The following is a 25,874-nucleotide window of genomic DNA, read 5'->3' on the forward strand; positions in this document are numbered from 1 at the left end:
AGTTTTGTTTCTATTCTGAGATAGGAGAAGCCATGGAAGGTGAAGAGGTCATTGTTGAAGGCTAACATTTCACTCTAGGAAAGTTCCCTGGTCCAGCAGGCAGATGGTGGTAGACTGGGATGGAGGTGATCAAGATGGTGACATGGAGATGAATTAGAAAACTTTTGGGGACATAAAACTCTAGGCATCAGATGGCATCTGCTCTATATATGTTTGTAGAACAAATCAATGAATCAGTGACATTTTTTAAAAAAGATTTTATTTATTTATTTGACAGAGAGAGACAGCAAGAGAGGGAACACAAGCGAGGGGAGTGGGAGAGGGAGAAGCAGGCTTCCCGCAGAGCAGGGAACCCAACGTGGGGCTCGATCCCAGGATCCTGGGATCATGACTTACACCGAAAGCAGATGCTTAACGGCTGAGCCACCCAGGTGCCCCAATCAGTGGCATTTTTTGTATAGGACTGATGATTGGCCTGATGCCAATCTTAAGTACATGATACAGTTGTATAATTCAGCTATAAAAAAGAATGAAACACAGATGAACCTTGAAAACATTAGGGGAAGTGCAGAAGTCAGTCACAAAAGACCATATATTACATGCTTCCCTTTATATGAAACATTTGAAATATTAAGAAGAGCAAAAACTAGGGCGCCTGGCTGGCTCAGTCCACAGAACATGTGACTCTTGATCTCAGGGTCGTGAGTTTGAGCCCCACATTGGGTGTAGAGATTACTTAAATGAATGACTGGATGAATAAATGAGTGAATTAATGAATAAATGAATTAATTTAAAAAATGAAAAGTTCTTGGGGACCCACTTGGCTGGAGCACATTGCGTTTATCTCCAGCCACAATGGCTCCTTTAAAAAATGAAAAAAAAAAAAAAAAAGAATAGCATAAACTATAGAGACAAAGTAGTTAGCAGCTGCCAGGGGATGAGAGAAATGGGGGTGTTGAGGGGTTACAGCTAAAGGGTCAGGGTTTCTTTTTGACGTGATGAATTGTTCTAAGATTGTGGAGGGAGTCAAACAACTCTTGAGTATGCTAAAACCCATGAAACCACACACTTCCTAAAAACTATATTTTATTTATTTATTTATTTGACAGCGAGAGAGAGAGAGAGAGAGAGAGAGAGAGCAAGAGCAGGGGGAAGGGGCAGAGGGGGAAGCAGGCTCCCCGCTGAGCAGGGAGCCCACTGCAGGGCTCGATCCCAGGACCCTGAGATCGTAAGCTGAGCCAAAGGCAGATGCTTAACCCACTGAGCCACCCGGGAGCCCCAAAACCATACACTTCAAATGGGTAAATAATGTGCTTTGTAAATTGTATCTCAGTAAAGCTGTTACATACACACACAGACACACACACAGAGGCATATATATTCACACATATACATACATGGGAGCGAGAGGGGGAAGAAGAAGACCCACAGTCATAAACACTGCTGCCCATTGTCAGAAGAGTCCAATGGGCATGAACTCCATGGTGCTAAGGTTGGCACTTCCCGACTCAGTGTCCTCCGGGGAGGAAAACATCCCTGTCCCTCAGCCCCGACTCTTGTCCTGGCTCTGACTCCTTCCAGAGCAAATGAAATGGTACTGTGTACAGACCTCAAGGGAAGAAGCGGAGGGTCCTTTGGTTTTTCTAGCCACGGCATTGCTACCTTGCTCTGTAGATCTGGAGTGAGGAACCGTCATATGACGGCAGCTGCCACTGAACAGTGACTAAGGGGAGGACAGAAACTCCTACTCATCCTCTACGGCTCTGTTTAGAGGTCACCTCCTCCAAGAAGCCTTCTGTGACTTCTGAGAATGAGTCAGGGCCACCCCTTCCTTGCTACCTACCTTACTTACAGGTTATGATTGCTTGCCCGCATTGCCGCTGACCTGTGACCTCCTTCGCGGCCGGCATGCGGCTTATTCTCTGGATGCACCCCCAGCTCATCTGTAGGGGCTCGTGTAGCATGTGCTCAGTGAGACGTTAGGGAATGAATGAAACAAACATCGCCCTGAGTCCATTCACAAAGAAGAGGAAAACTCAGCTTTCCAAAGATAGTTCTCGAAGGAAGTCGTAGTGCAGAAAAGATTTGCAGCCACGGCAGCCTGAAGAGATTGGTCTGAGGGAAGTGCTGGGGAGCCAGAGGCTTCGTGGGTAAGAGAACATGAATCAACGCGTGCAGATGACCTCATGCTCCCCCAGAGCGGGGATCACTTTCGCATTGCTCAAGCTTCGGGAATCTCTCTTCCTTCCAAAACAATTCCAGGTCGTAGTACAGGTGACACGTGTGTGACCATCTTCTCATCTTCCACCCCATGGGGAAGGAACAAGAATCCACCAGAGCTAATACAAAGGTGATTCCTTTTTCTTTTTTTTTTTTTCTTTTTTCTTTCAATAACACGCAGACTGGAGTTCTGGGATTCAGGGTTTAAATTCATGGTCTCCTTGAGTGGGTCCCCATGACTCTAGGAAAATGGTTATATCCTAACCTACTTTGGTCTCTTTAAAGCTACAAATGTGCAAAATGCCCCCCATCTTTTTAAAAAAATTTTTTTTTAAAGATTTTATTTATTTATTTGACAGAGAGAGAGTTAGCCAGCGAGAGAGGGAACACAAGCAGGGGGAGTGGGAGAGGAAGAAGCAGGCTCCTAGCAGAGGAGCCTGATGTGGGGCTCGATCCCAGAATGCTGGGATCACGCCCTGAGCCAAAGGCAGACGCTTAATGACTGCACCACCCAGGTGCCCCCAAATCTTCAACCAAGTGTCATTTGGCTTTATTAATAGCTAAAAAGCATTTACATGTAATTGCAGTGAGGTGCACCTACCTACTTTAAAGGGCAAGCGGGCTGTGCTGGGGCCATTAAAACTTAATTTTGCTTGGCTCTGCCACACCCTCGCCTTGGGGCCTCAGTTTCCACCTGCATAAAATGGCTGGTTGGTTGAGGGTTTTAAGATTGTTTCTATCTCTCATGGTGATGTAGTTTTTGAATGTTGGCGAGGTCCAGAGCCAGGGCCAAGGAAGAATCCTTGAGATGTCTTTGGTGCAAAAAAGGTGATTTTAAATTAAAGCACAGGGACAGGACGGGTGGGCTGAAAGAGCGTCTGCCCTGGGGTGGTGAGGGGCACTGATTACATACTTGGGAGTTGGGGGAGGTAAGGACAAAGGGAGGTGGCCAAGAGGACTTTGATATGCTAAAGAAGACCCTCGGAATCCCCGAGGCCTGGCCACTGTCCAGCTAAGGTGGTTTTTCCCTCTAGCAAAGCATTAACATTTAGACTGTTGGGAGTTTCCTGAAGGAATGTCACGCTCTGCCTGCCTCAAGTACTCGCCCCTGGACTGCAGGTTATCAGGAAATTGTATTTTATTTACATTCCCTTTTGCCTTTGTTTCCCACATCACGGTGGAGGGAAGGGTGATGTTAGGGCTCCAGGAAATTGAGTTATGGGTCTCTCAATAACCGAACTTCCAGAGACCCAGAGGAGTGCTTTTTACTTGTAGATCACAGAGACATTGGTAAACAGGTGGAGACTCCTGTCTTGCAGGACCATGATCTCTGTTCATGAACCATTTGTTTTTGCTTTCCCTTCGGGTTAGGGCAGCCAGCAGTGCCTGAGGAATATCACCCCTGTAGGGTGTGTGACTAGGGAGAAAGCGGGGAACAAACTTCAGCTCGGCCAGTGAAGTCCCCACCACACTACCGCGTAACTCAAACAATTGTGTGAGTGCAAATGACATTCCGAAAGAGATAAGGTTCTCCTTGTAGCCATGTTGACAGGACTCTTGTGTCCTTCAACTCGGGTTGGTCTCTTGCTTCCGGAACAATAGGCGGTGGCCTCTTGTGACTTGAGGGGTTCTGAAAGAATGCCTGCTCCAGGAGCTCCAGGAGACTCTCTTCTCAGACTTGACTGTAGCTGCTGTCTAAAATTTGACCACCAATCATCAAGAGTTAGGTCATTGAGCTAAAACATTAATTTCTGTTGAAAATGAAGGTAATCTTGGAAGGGTTAACACACGTGGCTGGGATCTGTCATTTCTCTCTTTCAGCTGACATCTAGCAGGAGAAGATGTACTGAACCATGGGGAGAAGAGCGAGCTGTCCCATCATGACCCCTGAAGTCCTTGCTTGAAGAAGGTGGGCCTGGGCCCAGCCTGGGGGGAGCCCGGGATGTCAGGGGGGTGGGTTGAGGTTTCCTAGCGCCTCAGGGAGGAAGAACGAGGAGCCCGAGGATGGGAGCTCGTGTGAGAGAGACAATGGAGGTGGACTTTGGATCAAAATCTTTCAGTTTTGAAAGGGACCTTGATGACCATCTGGTCATGCATAGCCATATTACATGTCATGGAATTCGCTCTGAGAAAGGTCAGGTGAACTGACCGAGGCACACAAGAGGCCAGTAGCAGGTGCAGGCCTCAGACCCTCTCCCTAATTCCTAGTTCAGGAATTGTACCATCTTCCAGGTGGTTTTTTTAATTTTGTTCCCCACAGGTTTGGGGTTCCATGGAGGGGGACTGAAGAGTGAGGGAAAGGGATGAGGTGCTGGGGCTTGTCCAGGGCTGGAACCAGGTTTTATGGGGCCTAAGGTGTATACAAGGGGTGAAAGGATGGGTTCTTTAAAGAAACAACTACAAAATTAAAAATACAAACTTAGGCACAAGGTCTTTAAGGGTCCCTAAAGTCTGGGTGTCATTAGCTTCATGGTAGACGTGCCACTGGGGTCCCACCATTGATTCAAACAGGTCAGCCCCTCACATGACACTCCTGCTTTAAGGTCTTACGGTTAAAAGAGAGAGAGAAAACTTCGTAAAAAAGTTTGAAAATCGCTGCTCTGTCCTAGCGGTCACTTGGCATTGCTTAGGACTAGCCAGCGTCGGCCTCATCACCTGCCAACGTTTAATTGTCAACATTTTTGAGAGATTAATTTTAAGTGAGTCATAGGGACATATGCTTGTGCAGGACTTAAGTGCTGGGACTCAGAGAAGCACAGTAACATTTGACTCACAGGATGGAATTTGAGTCATTTTTTTATCAGGTGCCCCACAACCAGATGTCATAGATTATTTAGATTTCAATGCACAGGTGTTTAACACATTTTTTAAAATATTTTATTTATTTATTTGAGAGAGAGAGCACAAGCAGGGGGAGCAGCAGAGGGAGAGAAGCAGGCTCCCCGCAGAGCAGGGAGCCTGATGTGGGGCTCGATCCCAGGACTCTGGGATCATGACCTGAACCAAAGGCAGACGTTTAACCAACTGAACCATCCATAATGCCCCGGGTTTAAAAATTACTTTTAAGGGGCGCCTGGGTGGCACAGTCGTTAAGCGTCTGCCTTCGGCTCAGGGTGTGATCCTGGCGTTCTGGGATCGAGCCCCACATCAGGCTTCTCCGCTAGGAGCCTGCTTCTTCCTCTCCCACTCCCCCTGCTTGTGTTCCCTCTCTTGCTGGCTGTCTCTCTCTGTCAAATAAATAAATAAAATCTTAAAAAATAAATAAAAATTACTTTTAAATGAAGCATACCTTAAAAAGCCAATTTTTTCTTTTCTTTTTTTTTTTTTTTTGGTCTGTGTTCTAAATACTTGCATTTGTTTTCAGTAGTGGATGGGGGAAGGAAAGTCAACCAGAATCTCAATGCATGAGAATGTGAGGAACGTCTTGGGAATGTCCTCATCCTAAGGAAAGAGAAGTTGGAGCAACAGGCTTTAGTACTATCAAGTCCTTAAGAATGTAGAGGATAAAGTTGTCCTGAGGGTAGCATGGGTTTTATCAGTTAGCTCTATCCTTTGTCCTTATGGATCGTTCTTGGGTTCTGAAAGTGCTGTTGTTAGGAGTTAGTTGGGCAGTTAGGTAGTCAGGGCCAGGGTCCCCAACAAGAAAATATGGAGTCAGGACAGCTAAGATAAAACAGCGCTAACATCCTGTGCTGCGGCTTAGACAGGACGGCACTGACATTCTGCTTTGCAGCCTTTGCAGAAATGACTTCTGCAAAAGGTCCTAAAATAAGGCAATTAACCACAAGGCATTTGTCAATATCACAGGCAAGGGGGAGTTAAGACATAAGCCCCCAGAGGTAGAGAGAATCTTAAGCAGACTCTGCCCTGAGCATGGAGCCCAACACAGGGCTTGATCGTATGACCCTGAGTTCATGATCTGAGCTGAAACCAAGAATCGGACTTGGCCAACAGTCTGAGCCACCCAGACATCCCTCAACCCTTTCTTGATACCCAACTTTAATTTGTAAAAAAAGAAGGGGGGTAGAATATGTGTTAATTAACCTCATTATGATAAACATTTCATAATATATATGTGTATCAGTTATCACGTTGTACACCTGAAACGTACACAATGTTACATGTCAATTATATTTCCAAAAGGCTGGGGCGGGGGGAGAAAAGCTATGAGAGAGGACAGGCTCCAACAATATTAAATAAAACTAGAAAGACTTCCTAATGAGCACAGTGTGGTGCTGGTGCAGAGAAGCAAACAGAGCAGTAGAAGAGAAACAGATCCATCTGTCTGATTAGTGTATGATAAAAGTGTCATCTCATCACTGATGCAAATGTTGGCTTTAAATAAATAATACTGGAATGTGTGGTTAGCCATTTGAAAAAATAAAATTAGAGTAATTCTTTTTATCATACACAAGACATAAATTCCAAAAGGATCAGGGATCTAAGTGCAAAAGGAAAGAAAAGAGAAGAGAAGAAAAGAAAAAAAAGAAAGAAAGAAAGAGGAAGGAAGGGTTAGAAGCTGATTAGGAGATATGAATTGAAGAGTAAAAAATATGAACTTTTTTTTTATTAGTTTCAGAGATAAACATGAACATCTTAACCATCAGTTACTGTTGTGAAATTCCCACCTTTTACCCGTTCATTTGGGATAAAACTACTGAAGACCACGAAGTCCTATATGGTTGGTGGAAAGAAAGCTTACCGAAGTATTCCCAGGTCTTGATACCTCTCTGTGAGTTAATTTATAAAGTTGCTACTCTGGTTGTAAAAGGTAAGGATTGGTTTTCGGTTAGTTTCACAAATAAATGAAAGGCAATGAGGAGAGACACATTCCAATAAAAGTTTAGAACTAGAGAAAAACCTTCCCAGAAATGGAAAGCTGGTCGCCTGTGGAGAACTAGGAATCAGAATAACATCAAACATCCGAACAGCGACACTGGAGTTTAGACTCAAAGGAATTCTAAAAAATTAAAAAAAAAAAAAAAAGCTTTCCAGTCTCGAATTCTATACCCAGTTTACCTATGAAAGTGGAATAAAGACATTTCCAGAAGTGGAAATGTACAGGTCTTGTGGGTTGCCTATCCCACAGCTCCTCCCCCAAAACTCCATTCCTACTGACAGAGACCAGTTCCCACAGTCGGTGCTGATAATGACATATACTCATTCTCTCGGTCTTCCATTGAGCTAGGGTCAGTTAGGTGACCAGTTTCTGGCAAATGAAATTAGCTAGCTGCTGCAGCCACCTGTGACCTGAAAGAGGGACAGTGCCACCACTACGATGAAAGCAGAGCAGAAGTATGAGAAGTACTTGGGCTCTGATGGAATCACTGAGCCAGCTGTGAACCCTCCACCTCCAGAGACTTATGGGTTTGTTGATGATGATGATGACGAAACAACCCGTTTGTGTTCCAGACCACTAAAGCTATCCTAACTGACATAGTAAGCCGCAAAATATTCCTCTCTCCTGTTTCCTTTTTTAGACGTGCTCCACCAGAATTAGCAAGTCCAATAAAAAAGAAAATGTGAAGTAGCAGGGAGTTTCAGGAGGATGGTGAAGGGAAGTCCTGTTGGACAGCAATCTATTCACACAGGAACAGGGGACAGAAGGCTCCAGCAGAAGATGTCCCAAGGAGGAAGAATGTAAACGGTAAGTTGTGTGTTTGACTCTCCTGAAAGGACCTTTGTGGTTATGTGAGCAATTTGAGGCCAATTTAATGGTAGGAAAAAGGTGGGGGGTAGTAAGTGGGGGGAAAAAAGGCAATAATTAACCCAGGTCAAAACAAAAAACTTTATGAAAAAGGAAATATAATCATAGAATACCATGAGCTTCGGTGCAAACAATATTTCCATCGTCATAATACTATATCCAGTGAACACGATTTAACTATAACGGCAATGTAATGATGGCGGGAGAGAGGGTGAGTGAGTGTGTGGGCACGTAGCTGTTCTGGGACTAGAATGCAGGACAGTTAACTCTTCCTCCCCCACAGCAGGAAGTCCGTAGATGATGTCTAAGACGGAAAAACATCAGAAATGGCAATATAAACACATTAATGGTATTGTGAAAATAAATGCAAGGACCAACCAAAAGTTCTCTGGAGAACATCATTCAAGCATGAGAAATGGTAGGGGATAGAGCGGTTATTGTCTTTCATTAGAAACTTTGTAGTACTAGTTGAGTTTTTAAACTAGAGGTATTTATTACTTTGACCAAACTAAGTTAAATTTAAAAGCTATACAGGAACATAGTAAAAAAAAAAAAAAAAAAGAAAAAAAAAAGAATTTCAACTGTACAACTGTGAAAAATTGGTCTCCTCCGTAGAGATGAGCACTGTTAACAGTTTCTTGTCATCCTTCCAGGTTATCCATCTGTCACACAAATATATAACACACATGTATATTATTTATATGTTACACAAATGGAGACAACCTATAAACATCACATATATTTTATTTGTACACACATACTCTTCTGTACTTTGCATTTTCATGTAGCAATATATTTTGGAGATGTTCTAAACAGCACAAGTAGAGCTCCTAATTTTCAAAAAAGGCTGATTATTGTTCCGTTTTCTGGATGTAACTTCTATTAATGGGCATTGAGGTCACCTCTGGTCTTTTGCCGTGAAAAACGTGCTGCGATACATATTTGTAAACTTACTTCTGTGTAAATGCTCAAATATATCTCTAGGACGAATTCCTAGACATGGATTCTTGCGGCACAAGGCATGTATGTTTTCCTATGTGCTTCTGTATTTCCTCCCAAGGGAGTTACACAATACACGGCCACCAACAGCCTCTGAGTGCCTGTTTCCTCATAAACACGGTCAATGCAGTGCAATTCCAGACCTTTTTATTTTATTTTTTGTCTTTGCCAGTGTGATCAGTAAAAAATCGTTTCTTACTATTTTGGTTTTGCATTTAATTGGGAGGGACAACCATTTGAGGTGGCTGGCAGTTTAGGAAAATTAAAAAGGCAGTACTCAGACACAGCATAGGCTGCTATAACTTTATGGAAGAATTTGAATACCATGCTTTCTATTGCCCCGGTGTTGGCAACAAAAGCTTAATCATGTCCTAGTTCTAATAAAACACAAACTTTTATTGCACTGGAGGCACACCATTTCTAGAAGCAAGTCAAGGATGGCAAATCACACCCACTAAATAATAAGAACCAGAGAAAAGTAAGACGTTTAGAAGCCTTTAAAACAGTGGTGGGTTGTAGATGGTCAGATATTTCTGGAAGCCAATCTGGTAAATACATAAATATTTAACAATAGCAATGATTAAATAAATCCTCAGCAGAAGAAAATACAAATACTGAGAATGATGGCTATGCAGACCATTCTACAAGAATTAACAGGCACTTAGGTGCCCGAGCAATGTTCTATGCCAAGGGAGGCCAAGAAGAGTAAGACTCAGTCTCAGGTCTCAAAGGGCTCACGTGCCGTGGGGAATGATTACAGGTAAACAGTTAAAATATAGTGGGATTAAGGCTTCCCTATGCTATGGGAACTACTGTCTGGGGGCATCTGGGGCAAGACTTAACCCAGAGGAAGTTACTTTGGCTGGAAACCAGGCAGATGAATTAGGAGGACCGAGGAAACATCAAGTGCAATTTTTTAAAAAAGATTAATTATTTGAGAGAGAGAGAACACATGCATGAGTTGGGGGTGGGGGTGGGGAGCAGAGGCAGAGAGAGAAATAGACTCCCCACTGAAGCAGGAAGCCTGATGTGGGGCTTGATCCTAGGACCCCAACATCATGACTCGAGCCAAAGGCAGGCGCTTAACTGACTGAGCCGCCCAGGTGCCCCCATCAAGTGCTGTTTAGAATTCAGTGAACTACAAGCAGCTTGGAATAGTGGGAGGTTAGTTCATGAGGAATGAGGGCTGAAGTTGGAAAAGTGAACTGTTTTCATGACACAGTGGGAAATGATGAAAACAGGTAATACATACAAACTTCTTACGGTCACATGAAAACATGGCTACATATATTAACAACGGTCACCAGGTATTTTGGAAAATTGTTAATTATATGAATTAAGTTTAACTGGTGTTATCAGCTCAGTTCAATGTAAGGTTCATGACATTTTCATACAGATAGTAGGTAATTAAAATCTTGTAGAAAAAAATAACTGTATATATATTATACATATATATATAAAATAACTATATCCTATATATTTACCTACTCGTGAATATCAAAGAAAGAGATATGAACTTTAATAATGTGCTGAGAAATATTACCTCCCTGACATCTCTTGCATGTTAAGCATGGGTAGTAACAAAAGAACTGAGATGCACTTAGTTCCCTGTTGTTTCAGGTTTCTTTTGCAGCCCATTTTTTTTTTTTTTTAAGATTTTATTTATTTATTTGACAGAGAGAGAGAGGCAGTGAGAGAGGGAACACAAGCAGGGGGAGTGAGAGAGGGAGAAGTAGGCTTCCCACTGAGCAGGGAGCCCTTTGCGGGGCTCGGTCCCAGAATGCTGGGATTATGACCTGAGCCAAAGGCAGACGCTTAATGACTGAGCCACCCAGGCGCCCCTGCAGTCCAATTTTTTAATTTAAAATGGTGGTCAGAAAAAAGAAGTCAGTAAGTAGTAAAGAAGGTGGAATTGCAGCATATTAAGTCAGGAGGAATTTGGAAAATTATTTGTTCAGAGACAACAGACCACACCATCTATCCCTGTTGTTTAAAATGCCATGTAAGGGCGCCTGGGTGGCGCAGTCATTAAGCGTCTGCCTTTGGCTCAGGGCGTGATCCCAGCGTTCTGGGATCAAGCCCCACATCAGGCTCCTCCGCTATGAGCCTCCTTCTTCTTCTTCCACTCCCCCTGCTTGTGTTCCCTCTCTCGCTGGCTGTCTCTGTCTCTGTCAAATAAATAAATAAAATCTTTTAAAAAAAATAAAATGCCATGTAAAAGAAAGTGGGGTGGACTATTTGAAGCATCTAATTTCACTTATTGCAAAGACAGGCTCACCTAAGAGGTAGCTTCTTAATCCTGTTTAGTGTTCTGGAGCTGGGTTAGAAAACGCCTGGGAAGAATTTGCCTTCGAACTGAGTTAATCTCGACTTCACAGCACCTAGTGTGGTTGGAATTAAATGCTTTAGTTTAAGTGACCGTTGAGCTTAGTAAAGAGTGGAATAACAGGCAGTATCACCTCCCTTACAACTTTGTCCATTCTTTAGCTCATATCTTGTAGACAAAAAATCTAGGAAATGAATTTTCGGTAAAATGAGCTAGTACTCTTGCCAGCCTCCCTCTCCAAGCCTTCCTGCCCACATCATGGAAATGCGCAGGAGTGTTGCCAAGAAAGGAAAAAAAAAAAGAGAGAGAAAGAGAGAGGGAGGGAGGGAGAGAGAAAAGAAAACAAAAAGAAACAGGAAATTGCGAACTGGCAAAATCTGAAAAGCATTGTTAGCCTTATTTAGAAATGCCTATTTCTGTCGATTATTCCCCCCCCCCCCCCCCCCGCATGGAATTATTTTCCCTTGCAAGGGAAAGGTGTTGGTTATGGAATGGGAGTGGCTTCTACATAAAACCAGAATGCTTACTCAATCCCATCAGGGTATGCTGAGAAAGAAGCCCAGAGGCTGGTGGGATCAGGGCCGCTGCCAGGACAAAGAAGTGACTCATGTAAGATACATTTCAAAATCAATCTTTGTCGCATTCATGAAACACTTTCGGGGATGGACCTGACAAGGCACCCTGAAATTTGGCATTGTTCTCTCCGAGAGGACAAAAAGCAGGACTACTTCCTTTCTCAGCAACGGCAGCTGATGTGCTCTGAGAGTTGCCTTCTCAATGACCGGGAAGGCAACATGGGAGGGAAACTCAGTAGGACAGGCTTTGAATAGGCTTTGTCTGGTGGGTTCTGGGTGAGATGAGTTTGCAGGGAATTTCTCTCCCCTAGGATGAAACTCCTTCACCTTCTTGCAAGTCTTTTCCAAATCCAACTCTTTATGATGGCTACCTTGACCGTTTATTTAAAATTGCACCTCTTTCTCCCACCCCTAATCTCTTAACCCTGCTGTTTTTATTATTTATTTTTTTAATGTAGAAATGTGAAGTGTACAGGGCAGTGAACTCTTATATATGTAGACACTCATATAACCACCACCCAGGTCAAGATATAGAACTTTCATAGCACCCTAGAAGTCTCCCTCAGTGGCCCTCTCCCAGCCAGTCCTGTTCTATTTTTTCAAAGCATTCGTCACCTTTTAAGATACAATTTGCCTGACTGGTTCACTGATGTATCCAAGCAACTAGAACAGTGCCTACTATGTGCTATTTTTAAATGAATGAATCTTTAAAACAATACCGGTACATCATGTCCCTTTATCCCCACCTGTCCCCACCCTCCACTCCATGTGGTCTGTCAGAGAAACAAACTAGCTTGAAATCTTCAGTGTCTACTCAGGGGTGATAAACACAGCCACAGCAATGTTATTGATCAGATCGGAGTGTAGCCGTGGACTGGAAGTGTCTTAGTGTCGTCTTTCTTCTATGCAATGCTTTCTTGGACAGGTTGAGCATTGCTGGTAGACCTGCAAGAAAGAAGGGATCCTTCCTTTAGTCTAGAGTCATCTCTTGATTCTTAGGTGTACCTGCCTTTCTCCTGGTGGGGCAGAGCCCTCCTCAGTGGCCTCCCTTCTTTCTGACTCAGCTGCTCCTACTAACGCCAGCACCGAGCTTAGGGAACTTGGCTCATCTTCATGCTTCTGTCTTCCAGTCGCAGCTTCTGGCCCTTCTGCACCCTGCCATTTCTCCTGTTGCTGTCCCTGAAAGTTCCTCCTCCTTCCAGTGGCAACTCCTTCAGGCCCACATTATGTTGCTTCACTAGCTTTCTAAGTGGTACCCTCATCTTCAGTCTTATCTTCTTTCAAACGAGTCCCGTTACTTCCCCTAAAACACAACCTGGATCGTGTCACAGCTGTGATCGTAAACTTTCAGTGGTTTGCAGGTGCTGTCAAAAGGAAGCCCAAACTCCTTAACCTGCCTCCCAAGGCTTCTAGGCCCCAGTTCCCTCTCCAGCCTTATGGATAACCATTGCACTGTCAGCCAACTGCTTTTCCCCATTGTTGCTCACTGGGCCCTGTGTTTTCTGGCTTCTGTACCTTTGCTCTGCTGTTGAGTTCGGAAAATGGAAGGAACCATTTGAGATCATCTGGTCCAGTCTCATTTTATAGATGAGGAAACTGAGGCCCAGAGAGATTAAATGACTGACCAGCCCACTTGGTCAAAAGTCAAGTGTGACAGGGAGCCTGGCTGGCTCAGTGGGTGGAGCATGTGACTCTCCATCTAGCGTCATGAGTAGAAGCCTCACGTTGGGCGTAGAGATTACTTAAAAAAAAAAATCAAGTGTGTCGAATGAAAAAGAAACTCAGGACAGTTTAGGGTTTAACAATATTGGTTGACTCTTTCATGTACCTGGAGACCAAATCGTGGGCTATTCTTTGAATATCCTCTCCCAAATCTGATTCCTAAAAGTGGGGACCTCTGAGCCCCATCCAAAGCATGGCCTCCTCAGAGAAGTCTTCCTTAAGCCCCCAGGTGGGCATCCGAACTCTCAGGCCAGTGACGTGAAATTCTCTGACCTGCAGGTAACTAGATGTTTATGAATTCTATCTTCGCTGCTACATTTTAAGCAAACTCTGATTCCTCTTTGACTTTCCTCCATTCTCTTCAGTCTCTTCCATTGTGGGTGCACGATAAAATTCTGAACGGACTTTCCAGGTAAAGAATGTGCTGTGTATACTGTTGCACGATTCATAAGGCCAGACACGAGCCCAGCGACCACGCGCGCGAGTCCCAAATTTCCAGCTACTGCGTGCCATTTCACCTGCCGCACCTTGGCTGCTTTGACCCCTTCCCCCTAAAGGCGAAGGGGCTTGGTCTCAGCAGAAAGCCTGCTTGCTGCCACTACCGAATAAGTTTCTTCAGGGGTTTTGGCGTAGTCCCTTCCCCCCCTCCGCGCGGTGAACCGCGACGCGGGTTCGGCGGCCGGCCCCGGAACGTGACTTGGCGTCGAGAGTGTACAGCTCCCCTTACCGACGGAGGTCAGGTCCCAGGCGAGCCGCAGCTGGGCCAGCTTTCCGGGCTGGCGCGGTCACCGACCCCGGGTGGCGGCCAGGCCGGCCGAGGGCGGCGGGAAAGTGAAGCGGGGCCGGGGGGTGGGGGTGGCGAGCGCGGGCCCCAGAGAGGCGGGAGCGCCCGAGGAGCCGACAGCGACCGCAGCTGCCGGGTCGCGGGCCGGGCGAGGCCGGGGACGTACTCGGGGGACGGCCGGGGTGCCCACCGGCCGCCAGGGCGCACGGCGGGCGCAGGCTGGACCTGGGCCTGGTGTGCCCGCCCAGGGGCTCCCCGTCCAGCCCCTTTCCGCCCCCGGGAGGGACAAAGGGAGGGCAGACGGCCGGGCCCGCCCCCAGCCCCAGCCCCAGCCCCAGCCGCGGCTGGCGAAGAGAGACTGGAGGCACCACCCCGGAGCGGAGAAACCAGTTTGGCCGGTCCGGGGGTGCGGAGGGAAAAGGGCGGCCGCTGAGGACGGGCGCACGGACGCGGGGCGGGGGAAGGCGGGGAGCCATTGGAGAGAGGCGAGAGCCAGAGGAGCCGCCGCCAACTGGACACGCTTCCCGGGGCCCCGGGCCAGCCCCCGTGCGCCATGAAGGGCTAGCGCGGCCGCCGGGGCTGGGGCCGGGCGGTGGCGGCGGCGGCGGCGGCGGCCAGGTGCGCAGCGAGCGCGCGGAGGGGCGCGCACCCGGCGGATGTCCCAGCCCGGGCCGGAGAGCGCCAGGTAAGGAGGGGCGCGGCAGCGGGCCCCCGACTTTCCCCACGGGGCGGATCCGGCGGTGTCCCACAGGTCCTCTGGCCGCCCCGGAGCGGGCGGACTCCCGTGATCTGGGATGCGGTGGCAGCAGCTGTCCGCACCTTCCGGCTCGGAGCCCACACGGGTGGGATTTAGGTGGGGGCCAGGAAACTTCGCGGCCTCGGGGATGGGGAGGCACAGCTGGCCGGGCAGGCAGCGCTGTGGAGACGTTCAGGAGGTTTCACCTGCGGGAGCGAGCGGAAACTCGCAGGTGGCGTTCGGGTTGTTTGGGTTTGCCACGCACATGTCTGCGGTCAAGCTATAAGGGGCGAGCCGGACAGGACTTGCAGGTCCTTGAGGGGCAGTGCTGCAGGCTTCCCTGCAGTGTCTGCTGCCCCTCCAGAAGTCTCCTGTGGCCAAGTTCTGCTGGGGCCCCTTTTGGGAGCCGATGCCAACGTGTCTGAAAAAGACCTTAGGACCTAATGTACCTGGCGCACCTGCGGGGAGGGATGGAAGGACGAGTTCGCTTCCACCGCGCCTGCTGCAGGACTAGGTACCCTCCTGACATCTTACGCGAGCTTTAGCGCAGGTCGGGAGGTGATGGGGAAGAGGGACTCCTTTCCCGGTGATGGTAGGGACGTCTCCGCCAGCTCCCGTGGCACCGCCACAAGCCATCTCTTTCCCTCCCCAGTATGATGCCCGGCGGGGGCTGTCACTTGGCGGGTGTGCGTGCGGAGGGGCAACTTGTCGGGGCGGGGGTTGCAGAGAATGGCGTGTTTTAACCCTCCACCAGCCCCACACATCCCCAAGTGAAAGAAACGCCTTCCGTTGTCTGCCCAACTTCTCCGAGGGGGTGTGCGCGCCTGGTCCCGGGACGCGGCTGGGAACGCGGATTCGCCGCAGCTGTCGGGGGTGCACGAGAGTGCGGAGGGGATGCGGAACGCGGGAGGGGAGTAGACTCGTGCCAGGCAGGGGTTCCTGGGGCCGCGAGTGCCCCTCAACCCCACCTGACCCCTCCAGCCTGCCCGCGGTGTCCCCGGCCGACTCCAAGTCCTTGTTCAGCGCTGGACGCCGCCGAGCTCCCTTCCCGGAAACTGCCCGCCCCGTTGGCTTGAGAAAAGATTCTCCCCCATCTTCCTGGTTGCATTGCCTTCAGATTTCTGCCTCTGCTCCTTGAGAACTCAGTGAGACCACACAGGAGTCGTGCCTGAAGATCTCCAGGCACACAGTAGGTTATGGACCAAGTTTGACTGCTTTTAGGAACAAAACTGAAAATATGTGATAAAATCTCCAGTGATGGTAAATACAAGAGCGCAGAAAAAAGAGGAAACACAAAATGTAAAGAAGTTCTAATTTTCATCGTCTCGGGAGCACTTTTGTGTTAGACTTAAAATGCCATTCATTAATATGGAGCCTATTGGGGAAGGCTTTATGTGAACCTACTATAAATACTTTTGCCGTGCAAGAGGTAATTAACGCTTATTAGCTGATTCCTTTCTGGGGGAGAAGTCTGCCTGCAATTACTCTCCGAATTTTCTTAATGACTTTCATTATGTAGTGGAGCCTTCCTTGTTCTAATTTTAGGTAAGAAACCTTACCCACTTTCTTCTTTCGCCACTTGCTGGTGGCAGTGCTTTGGTGATTCTTGGTGATTCTCTGTGTCTGTTATTGAGGGCCAAACCAGGCTCATGTGGCTTAATACTGGCGAACACAGATGTGATCTGTGTGAGAGCCGCTCCAGCCATTTTCAAGCTTTCCTTTTATTTAAAAAAAAAAAAAATGCATGCCAGTGTGCACCTGTTTTTGTTAGTAATGGAACTAGGAGGTGGTTGGTTTTTATTTTTTATTTTGTTTTTTTTAAATTGAGACTTTAAAATAATGATTTGGTGGGGCACCTGGGTGGTTCAGTCGGTTAAGCATCTCACTTCGGCTCAGGTCATGATCCCAGGGTTCTAGGATCGCGTCCCCGTGGGGCCTTGTGCTCAGCATGGAGCCTGCTTGTTTTACCGCTCGTGCTCGCTCTCAAGTAAATACAATCTTTAAATAAATAAAATAATGATTTGGTAAGGCAAATGGCGTAACAAAAATATCTGCAGACTTAAGGCAGGTTTAGTCCTGGCTCCGTGTTTTGCCTGGATTTCAGTCTTTGGGATCTTCCCATTCGTGGCACCAACCGGCTCCGGATAGATGTTTCTTTCCCTCCCTGCCTGCCTTTCTTTCCTTCCTTCCTTTTCTTTTTCTTCCTTCTAAAGCAAGGAGTGGTGGAAAACTTGTGGATTTAGATTCCCACAGGTTTCATTCAGTTCTTTTACTTAAATTGTATTTGATTTTTATAATTTCTTATTATATTTACTTTCAATATTTATTTATTTTTACAGATTTTATTTATTTATGAGAGACAGGGAGGCAGAGGCAGAAGGAGAAGCAGGCTCCCCACAAAGCAGGGAGCCTGATGCAGGGCTCGATCCCAGGACCCTGGGATCATAACCTGAGTTGAAGGCAGACACTTAACCCATGAGCCACCCAGGTGCCCTATATTTACTTTTTAAATTGTCTAACCTTAGATAAATTCCTAAATTTTCTGAATCTCAATCCCCCCCCAAAAAAGATATTAATTTCCTTTGGTTGGTGAGAGAATTAAATGAGAGAACAGGTGAATGTCCCTTATACACAGGTGTTCCTGTGTTTTCTTCATTAAACTGATTTTAAAAATAGTGGAAAGCCCAGGTGTTTGGTGTATTTTTAATATATTGCCTTGCTGGTTTAAATTCCTTCTCAGTTTTTCATAAACGACATTCATGAAATCCAGGTGATCCTTATAACTCTAGAGAGATTTGAATCTATTTGTGTTTTCTCTTGTGAATGCGGAGGAACTTGCTTTTTAGTTACCAGAACAAGTTTTGTGGGGTCCATTCACGTCACGTATGTCTAAAGAAAGGTGTTTTTAAAGTCTCAAGCACATTTTAGATTTGCTTCTGTATTTGGTTCTAGATCCCTCTCCTGGGAAGTTTCTTTGGGGGGGGGGGGTCGTGTGAGTTTTCAGGTGTCGGCATCATTCAATTAGCTTAATTGTATTCATAACACCCGTAGGTGTTTTGTTACTTATTAAGATAAGTAAAAATTAATTTGCTGCCAGAGAGTTTTAATAACACAAAAAGAAGATAGCTTATCCTTTATTTTGTTAACCAAGTTACTCCTGAATGCTCATCCCTGTGCCCAACTGAAAAGAATGCCCAATCTAAGATCTTGTGAGGTCCTGTGTTACCAAAAACCTGGCATAGTGGAGGAAGAGTCTAGAAAGCATGGCTATATAAAACGGTCTTGTTTCTTGTTCTTATTCTTAGAAAACAGAGGAATTATCATCTGATCACCTAGGAATACATTAGTACTTTCCCTAATACTTCTAAATGCGTTGTACTTTTAAATACATTGTTTCCCAAACAGGCACAATAGGAAGTATATTCGATAACTGGGCCCAGGGTGCCCGGAGCCCAGCGGCAGCAGTAAAATAGACATTGGTGACATGTGCTTCAGAGTCCTGTGACCTAGCTTGGAATCCAGGTCTCACAGCTTTCTTAGCTGTATAACCTAGGGCAAGTTCTTGAGTCTGTCTAGCTTCAGGTTTTTTTAAATCTGTAAAATGGAATATTAATAATAGTACCTTACAAGGTTGTGTGAAGAGTTCCAAATGAGAGAATGAATCTAGCTAAACTTAGCTTGGCACAGAGCTCAAACATAGTCATTAATATTACTATTGTGTTGGGGTGCCTAGGTGGCACGGTCAGTTAAGCGTCCAACTCTTGGTTTTGGCTCAGGTCCTGATCTCAGGATGGTGAGATCGAGCCCCGCCTAGGGCTCCACACTCAACATGGAGTCTGCTTAAAATTCCCCCCACATACACTTACATTCTCTCTCTTCTCTCTCTCTCTTTCTCTCAAAAAATTGTTTTACTGTTGTGTTGTCATCGGTATTGCTCAGTAAATATTGCTCGTGCAGCAACTGCCTTTCTCCTAGACTATGTAGGAAACAGGAATCGCTTTGCATGTTGGTATTTATTTAGCAAACATAGGTGACTATTTGCACCAAGCACTGGTAAGAGAGAGTTCCCCAGGGTAGGGGCGAGATTCTGAATCTCCATATCCGGGATTTGACTTCTGGAGCATAGGTGTCTGGGGACAGCACGAAGTTTGAGGGTCCTTGGTGGCCTAGGGACATGCCCACTCAGTCACCACCATGAGGTGCGGGGTTGTCAGAGCCCCTTGGGGCACAGAGAGCGCTTCTGTGTCTCCTTTACCCCCCACCTCCTATCTCTTTCCCTCAGCCTCTGTACTTTCATTAAAAAAAAAAATTTTTTTCTGCGTTCAAAACTCAGGAGTATCTGGAACTTGAGTCTTCCTGAAAGGATCCGTGCTATGCAAGTGTCTCATTCGCGACGCCTAGTAAGCAGTGCTAATCAGAGACCCTTGGTACAATCCGATTCATCCATTCATTGATTTAAAAAATGCCTTGAGGATCTCTTCTCCAGGCACTGTCGTGGGGATTACCTCCCTGCCTCACTGAAGCCTGTGAGGGTCGCAGAGGGCCTGAGTTACGGAGTTTTGTTTTTTGCCTTTCTCCTTCTTTGGTAAGAAAGTAGCCTGTGTGTTCTTTCCCTCTGGTCTGGATGTCGTCCCTCTTTGCAAGGGGAGATGGTGGGTCCAGCCCAATTCCAGCTCTGAAGCTCTGTGTTCCTGATCAGTCTCCAGGCTACTGAATTTGCATTTAAGAAGGGAGAGCTGGGCCCGGAAGCTGGCTCTCAGTCTGGGAAAAGGCACTGACTCCTGGTGGTGGTGGCTGTGGGGGTTGCTGAGGTCACCCTTGTCCTGGGACAGTCTTTCCGTGTCGATGGCCACCTCCCCTTCGTGTGACTGAGAATCCTGCCTCTTCTTCGGCGTTGAGTACTTGTGTGTCCTGACCTTTGGCTAGTAGCTTTGGTCTTTATTGACAGGGCTGTCCTTTATGGCTTTGTCGCTTTGCTGAGTGGCTTTTGGTCCACCAGAGTTGAGGTTTGTTTGGTTTAGAGCACACAGTGTTTGCAGTCTGTTTTCTAACCTTTATTCAAGTTGAGCTGGAATATCCTTATTGCAGCTTCTCAGGCATTGTCCTCACACAGTCTCCGATTGTCTATTCTTGCTGTTGGAGAAGCTCCCATGGCTTGGATGCATTATTTATTGTATTTATTTTATTTTTTTTAAAGATTTTGTTTATGTATTTGTTAGCACAAGCAGGCAGAGCAGCAGGCAGAAGGAGAAGCAGGCTGCACGCTGAGCAGGGAGCCTGATGCGGGATTCGATCCCAGGACCCTGGGATCATGACCTGAGCTGAAGGCAGACGCTTAACCCACTGAGCCACCCAGGCGCCCAAGGATGCATTATTTATTTTATAAAGCGCGATGTGACTTGTACACAGATTCTCACTGAGTCGTCTTGGGATGCAGTGCACTACTGAGACTGTTCTCTGAGATATGTAGAGATGATCTGTGGACCCACAAGTGTTTAATGTTCTCTGTAAGAAAAGAGATGACCATTTGTCTTGGGTGGTTTAAATATTCACTTACATGAGAAGATGGGTCAGATTTTGTAGGTTTCGTGCTGGAAACTATTGTCCTCACCACCATACTGGGAATCCATTTGCGGGCCTCTAAGCCAGGCACTAGCAAATATTATAGCAAAAGTTCTGGAGGCTTATAAAAAAAGCAAAGCAAGTGCCGTGGGGTTCATCAGATGGAAGAGATTATGGGGATTATGTGAAAATCTGTACTCCTGATCTCCCCTTAGTGCAGAAGTTCATTTCACGGGAGTTTTGTTTAATTGTAGCAAGATATTGATAAAATTTGCCCTTTTTAAATGTGAACTCAGTGGCATTAAGCACCTTCCTAGTCTTAGACAACAGTCACCACTGTCGATTTCCAGAATTTTTCATCATCCCATTCTGATACATTGTACCCATTAAACAGTGGCTCCCCCTTTCTCCCTCCCCACAGCTCCCCGTAATCTCTATCCCACTGTGTCTCCATGGATTTGGCTAAATTCCCTAAGTGCAATCATACAAAAAAATGTATCCTTTTGCAGCTGGCTTATTTCACCCAGCACAACGTCCTCATGGTTCATCCATGTCTTAGCAGATGTCAGAATTTCCTTCCTTTTCAGGGGTGAGTACTCACTGTGTATATACCATCTTTTGTTTATCCATTCATCATCCATTGGCACTTGGGCTGTGTCCACGTTCGGCTCTTGTGCATAACGTTGCTGTGAAGATAGGCAAACGAGTATCTATGTTTGTAGGGGTTTCTGAGATCATCTTCGGTTTTGTGACATTTATCTTTCATAGAAAGTGGTTGGGATGGGCAGGGACGATCTCCTCCAAAACAGCTTGGAAATAAAAACTTGGGGAACTACAGGCAGGATGGTTGCGTGGAGGGCGCCTGAAGGGCGTGACCCGCTTCTCCTTTTCACCTGCAGCTGCACTCGGGGAGCCGGCCACAGACTCTGGCGGCACAGGCGGAAATGCTCAGGAGCCCTGCTTCCACAATCTGGAGGCCCCTGCAGACCACAGCTGTCTTCCAAGAAGTACATTCTGGAGTAGAGAAAAAAAATCCTTAACTTTGGCTTCAGAATTGACTTGGATTAAAACACATTTTTTTTGTTTTGTTTTGTTTAGGTGGAAGGAGGGTTAGCATGGGAGAGAAACTGATATTTAAATGTTTGGAAAAATTGAATCCTTAATAGATGGATTTCTACCTTGGGATGGAATCCATGGTTTTCAAAATAAGCTTTAAGGCCAAAGGGCAGTTATAGACTGTGGAATGGCAGAATTATCCCATGTTGCCTCTGTGTAATAATAGCAGGATAGGGGCGCCTGGGTGGCTCAGTCATTAAGCATCTGCCTTCGGCTCAGGGCCTGATCCCAGGGTCCTGGGATTGAGCCCCACATTGGGCTCCCTGCTCTGCTGGGAGCCTGCTTCTTCCTCTCCCACTCCCCCTGCTTGTGTTCCCTCCCTCTCTGGCTGTCTCTCTCTTTGTCAAATAAATAAATAAAATCTAAAAAATAATAATAATAATAGGATAAACACCAGAAGCCATGCTTAAATGATTAGAGATCAGTCTCTTAGGCTCAAGGTATATTAATCTATATTTTCTAGAGAACAACAGACTCTCAGTTTATGTTCAGACTGTGAAAAATTAGCCAAAATAAGGATTTGCATGTTTTAAAAGTAGGTTTATTTTTTATTTATTTATTTTTTTTGAGCTAAAAAAAAAAATCTTCACACTAAGCCCAAGTACCACCATCCTTGGGTATTTTCCATCTTTCAGTCCTGTGTGGTCGCAGCCACAGAAAGGCTATTGAGCTAACATGGCGGATCTCTCAGGTTTGATACTTGATTTTGTCTAGCTCAACTTGATTAAGATTGTTCAGATTTTTTTTTCCCCTCGGTCTTAGGCTTTCCCCCTTACATAGAGAAACATGGTGAAAATTCTCAAAGGTCAATGTGAGAACCGCGGACTGTGTGAAATGGTGACTAACTAGCGTCTAAGGTGTCCTTTGAGATCACTTGGACCAACACTCTTTTCGAAGCTGAAGGAAGTTTACTTCGGCCATGTTTCCTGGGTAACTCTTGGTCTCCCTTCCCAAATTCCATGGCCAAAGAAGGACACTCTTGGTTTCTCCTAAGGAACTTTCTGTCTCCTCGGTCATTCCACAGAGTGGACCCTCTTTCTTAGCCTTATAGTCTGAAATAGAGGCCACGTTTGTTCATCCTGCCAGCTGTCCAGCAGATACTAAAAGGCACATCGTGTGTGCCAGGCACTTGGCATCTGTCGGTGAACCCAGAAGATGAAGAGCCTGCCCTCACGGAGCTCACCTTCTAGAGAGGGGAAGAGAGGCAGTCGATGCTAACGGTAGTAAAAGGCTCAATGATGCTCAATGATGATCTGAAGATAAGTACTGGGGGGTAGAGGGGCCTGGGGGAGAACAGGATGCAGTTGTGGCGTGGAGAAGGTGACATTGGAGCGAAGACTCAGCCGGGGGGGCGGGGGGACCTTGATCTGGGAACAGCGTGTCCTGGGCAGAGGGGACCGATTTCTCTGTGCAGAGGCCCTAATGTGCAGGTGCTTGGCCCTGATTTGTCTGATGGAGCCCATGAACAGGTGGTTGGCTGTTCCTCAGACCTGCGAGTGAGGAGGGGAAGGGGGGGAAGCCAAGAGCAGGAAGGGGAGCCCCACCGTGCAGGGCTTCCTAGGTGTGTAAAGACCTTGGCTTTGACGTTGGGCAGGATCAGGGGGCAGTTGGTACAGGATGATCTGTGGTCTGGTTGCATTTTAAAAGGGCCGCTTTTGGTTGCTGTGGGGAGATGGGGGTGGCGGGGGTGGTCCTAGGCAGAGAGACCAGGTAGGAAGCTGACCCAGGTGAGCTATGGTGGAGGCTTGGACCTGGGTGAACTCTCTGTGAAAGAGAAAGTTGTGGGTATATTTAAAAGGTAGAGCCAACAGGATTTCCGGACGGTTTGGCTATGGGGTGTTAGGGAAAGAGGAGCCAAAGATAACCTTCTTGGCAGAACCTGGGTTGCAAACGGAAATCTGAGTTTCAAAATGCTCTAAACTCAATGGGCTGTGTTATAAGGAGGCTCTTCAGAAACATGCGTATTTATGTAAAGTCTTGGTCCGGAGCGCTTTACTTTTGTTTATCTTCAGAGCCTGTCTTCCTACTTTGGTCGGGGAGAGGACTGGTGTGAGAAAAAGGAAATGGGGGGCGCCTGGGTGGCCCAGTGGTTAAGCGTCTGCCTTCGGCTCAGGGCGTGATCCCGGCGTTATGGGATCGAGCCCCACATCAGGCTCCTCCGCTATGAGCCTGCTTCTTCCTCTCCCACTCCCCCTGCTTGTGTTCCCTCTCTCGCTGGCTGTCTCTATCTCTGTCAAATAAATAAATAAAATCTTAAAAAAAAAAAAAAAAAAAAAGGAAATGGTTTGCACAAAGCAGAGGCCTTTACTGGAGGGAAGATGGCCTGTAATCCACAGGGTTTGTGGGGCCAGGGGTCCTCTGCGGCGAGAGGGAAGCGGCTGCCCCTCCAGGGCTGTTGCCAAGGTGCCGCCCCCTTGCTGTGTGTCGCCTCCTTGGGAAGCTCTTCCCAAAGCTCAGATGCCGGCCAGCCTCCTCCATGTCCATCCACATGTTGTCTCTTTTTTTGTTTTTTTTTGGAGAGTGAGAGCAAGCAGGGTAGTGGGGCGGGGGGGGGGTGGTACACCGTGGGCAGAGAGAGAATCTCAAGCAGACTCCCCGCTCAGCCTGGAGCCGGAGGTGGGGCTCGATCTCACCACTCTCAGATCATGACTTGAGCAAAAACCGAGTCGGAGGCTTAACCAACTGAGCCCCCCAGGCTCCCCCCACCTGTGGTCTTTTTCTTAAACAGCTTTATGGAGATATAATTCAAGTACCATATAATTCATCCTTTTAAAGTGTTTTGTCCACTGGTTTTTAGGATATTTACAGAGTTGTGCAACCATCGCCAAAAAAATTTTAGAACCTTTTCATCACCCAAGAAGATCCTATGCCTGTTAGCGGTCACTCACGTTCCTTCCTCCGCTCAGCTCCTGGCAGCCTCCAATCTGCTTTCCCACTCTGGACTCTATGTATTTGCCTATCTGGACGTTTTGCGTAAACGGTATCCTACAACATCTATTCCTTTGTGATTGACTCCTTTTACTTAGCAGAATGTTTTCTTTTTTTTAAAGACTATTTATTTATTCGAGAGAGCAAGAGAGCCAGAGAGGAAGGGGGTAGGAGCGGAGGGAGAGGGACAAGCAAACTCCGTGCTAAGCAGGGAGCCTGACTCCGGGTTCGATCTCATGACCCTGAGATCATGACCTGAGCCCAGACCAAGAGTTGGACACTTAACTGACTGCGCCACCCAGGCGCCCCTGAGCAGACATCCACATTGTAACATTTATCAGTACTTAATTCCCTTTCCTTGCTTGAACACGCAAGTTACTTTTGCACACGATGCATTCTTGAAAAAAGACACAGGAAATGGAAATGTTCGTCACAAACAGATCGACTTACATGTGACAAGGGAATTGTTTGTGCCCAGAGAACTCAGCGTGCACGTGTGTGTGCATGGGCGTACACACACACACACACACACACACACGTGCATTAACTTGTTCTCTTTCACAGTTGAATACAAAGGGCATGGAATCTGTGAATGCGTCTAAAGACCAGTGGCTTTCTGGAGCCTTAATGATGTTCTTTCATTCAGTGATTCAACAATTACTTATTAAATCCCCTCTGCACTCTAGGGCTGTACCAGGAAATGGTGGTTAAGAGTAGGATGAACATGGCTTCTCCTTCGGCATGTTTAATTGTGATGTTTAATGGACATTTTGCAGTTTAAGATGACACTTTTATTTTTTTATTTTTTTAAAGATTTTATTTATTTATTCGACAGAGATAGAGACAGCCAGCGAGAGAGGAAACACAAGCAGGGGGAGTGGGAGAGGAAGAAGCAGGCTCCCAGTGGAGGAGCCTCATGTGGGGCTCGATCCCGGAACGCCAGGATCACGCCCTGAGCTGAAGGCAGACGCCTAACCGCTGTGCCACCCAGGCGCCCCTAAGATGACACTTTTAAAATAAAACTCTCTCCTAATGCTGACTTGAGCCCTGCCACTGGATGGGAGAATCAGCAGAACCTGGAGGATCTTACTTGGAATTGACATTCTCTATTGTAATTCTGCTCCTGTTTATTTTTAAATGTTCTTTTTGTTTCACTGGAAAGGAAAGATGATGCTCGGTTTTAAACGTTAAAAGTGTAC

At 46.5% G+C, this 25,874-nt stretch overlaps 1 protein-coding gene across 2 annotated transcripts in view; it reads left to right on the forward strand.

The window, feature by feature from the left end:
* The first annotated feature begins 7,767 nt into the window (after nucleotides 1-7,767).
* Nucleotides 7,768-25,874, forward strand: part of ATP8B1 (ATPase phospholipid transporting 8B1) — a 126,168-nt gene continuing 108,061 nt past the window's right edge. Inside the window, exon 1 of one of the 2 annotated variants that reach the window (XM_057313374.1) lies at nucleotides 7,768-7,867. Coding sequence is in view for 1 of the 2 variants with exons in the window: in XM_026496384.4 (XP_026352169.3) it covers nucleotides 14,990-15,018 (29 nt within the window). In the remaining variant the exon portion in view is untranslated. Of the gene's footprint in view, nucleotides 7,868-14,904; nucleotides 15,019-25,874 lie in introns of those variants that run through there. The other variant, XM_026496384.4, reaches the window with a different exon arrangement.

Source organism: Ursus arctos, unplaced genomic scaffold (assembly GCF_023065955.2).
Source record: "Ursus arctos isolate Adak ecotype North America unplaced genomic scaffold, UrsArc2.0 scaffold_17, whole genome shotgun sequence".
Taxonomy (NCBI): domain Eukaryota; kingdom Metazoa; phylum Chordata; class Mammalia; order Carnivora; family Ursidae; genus Ursus; species Ursus arctos.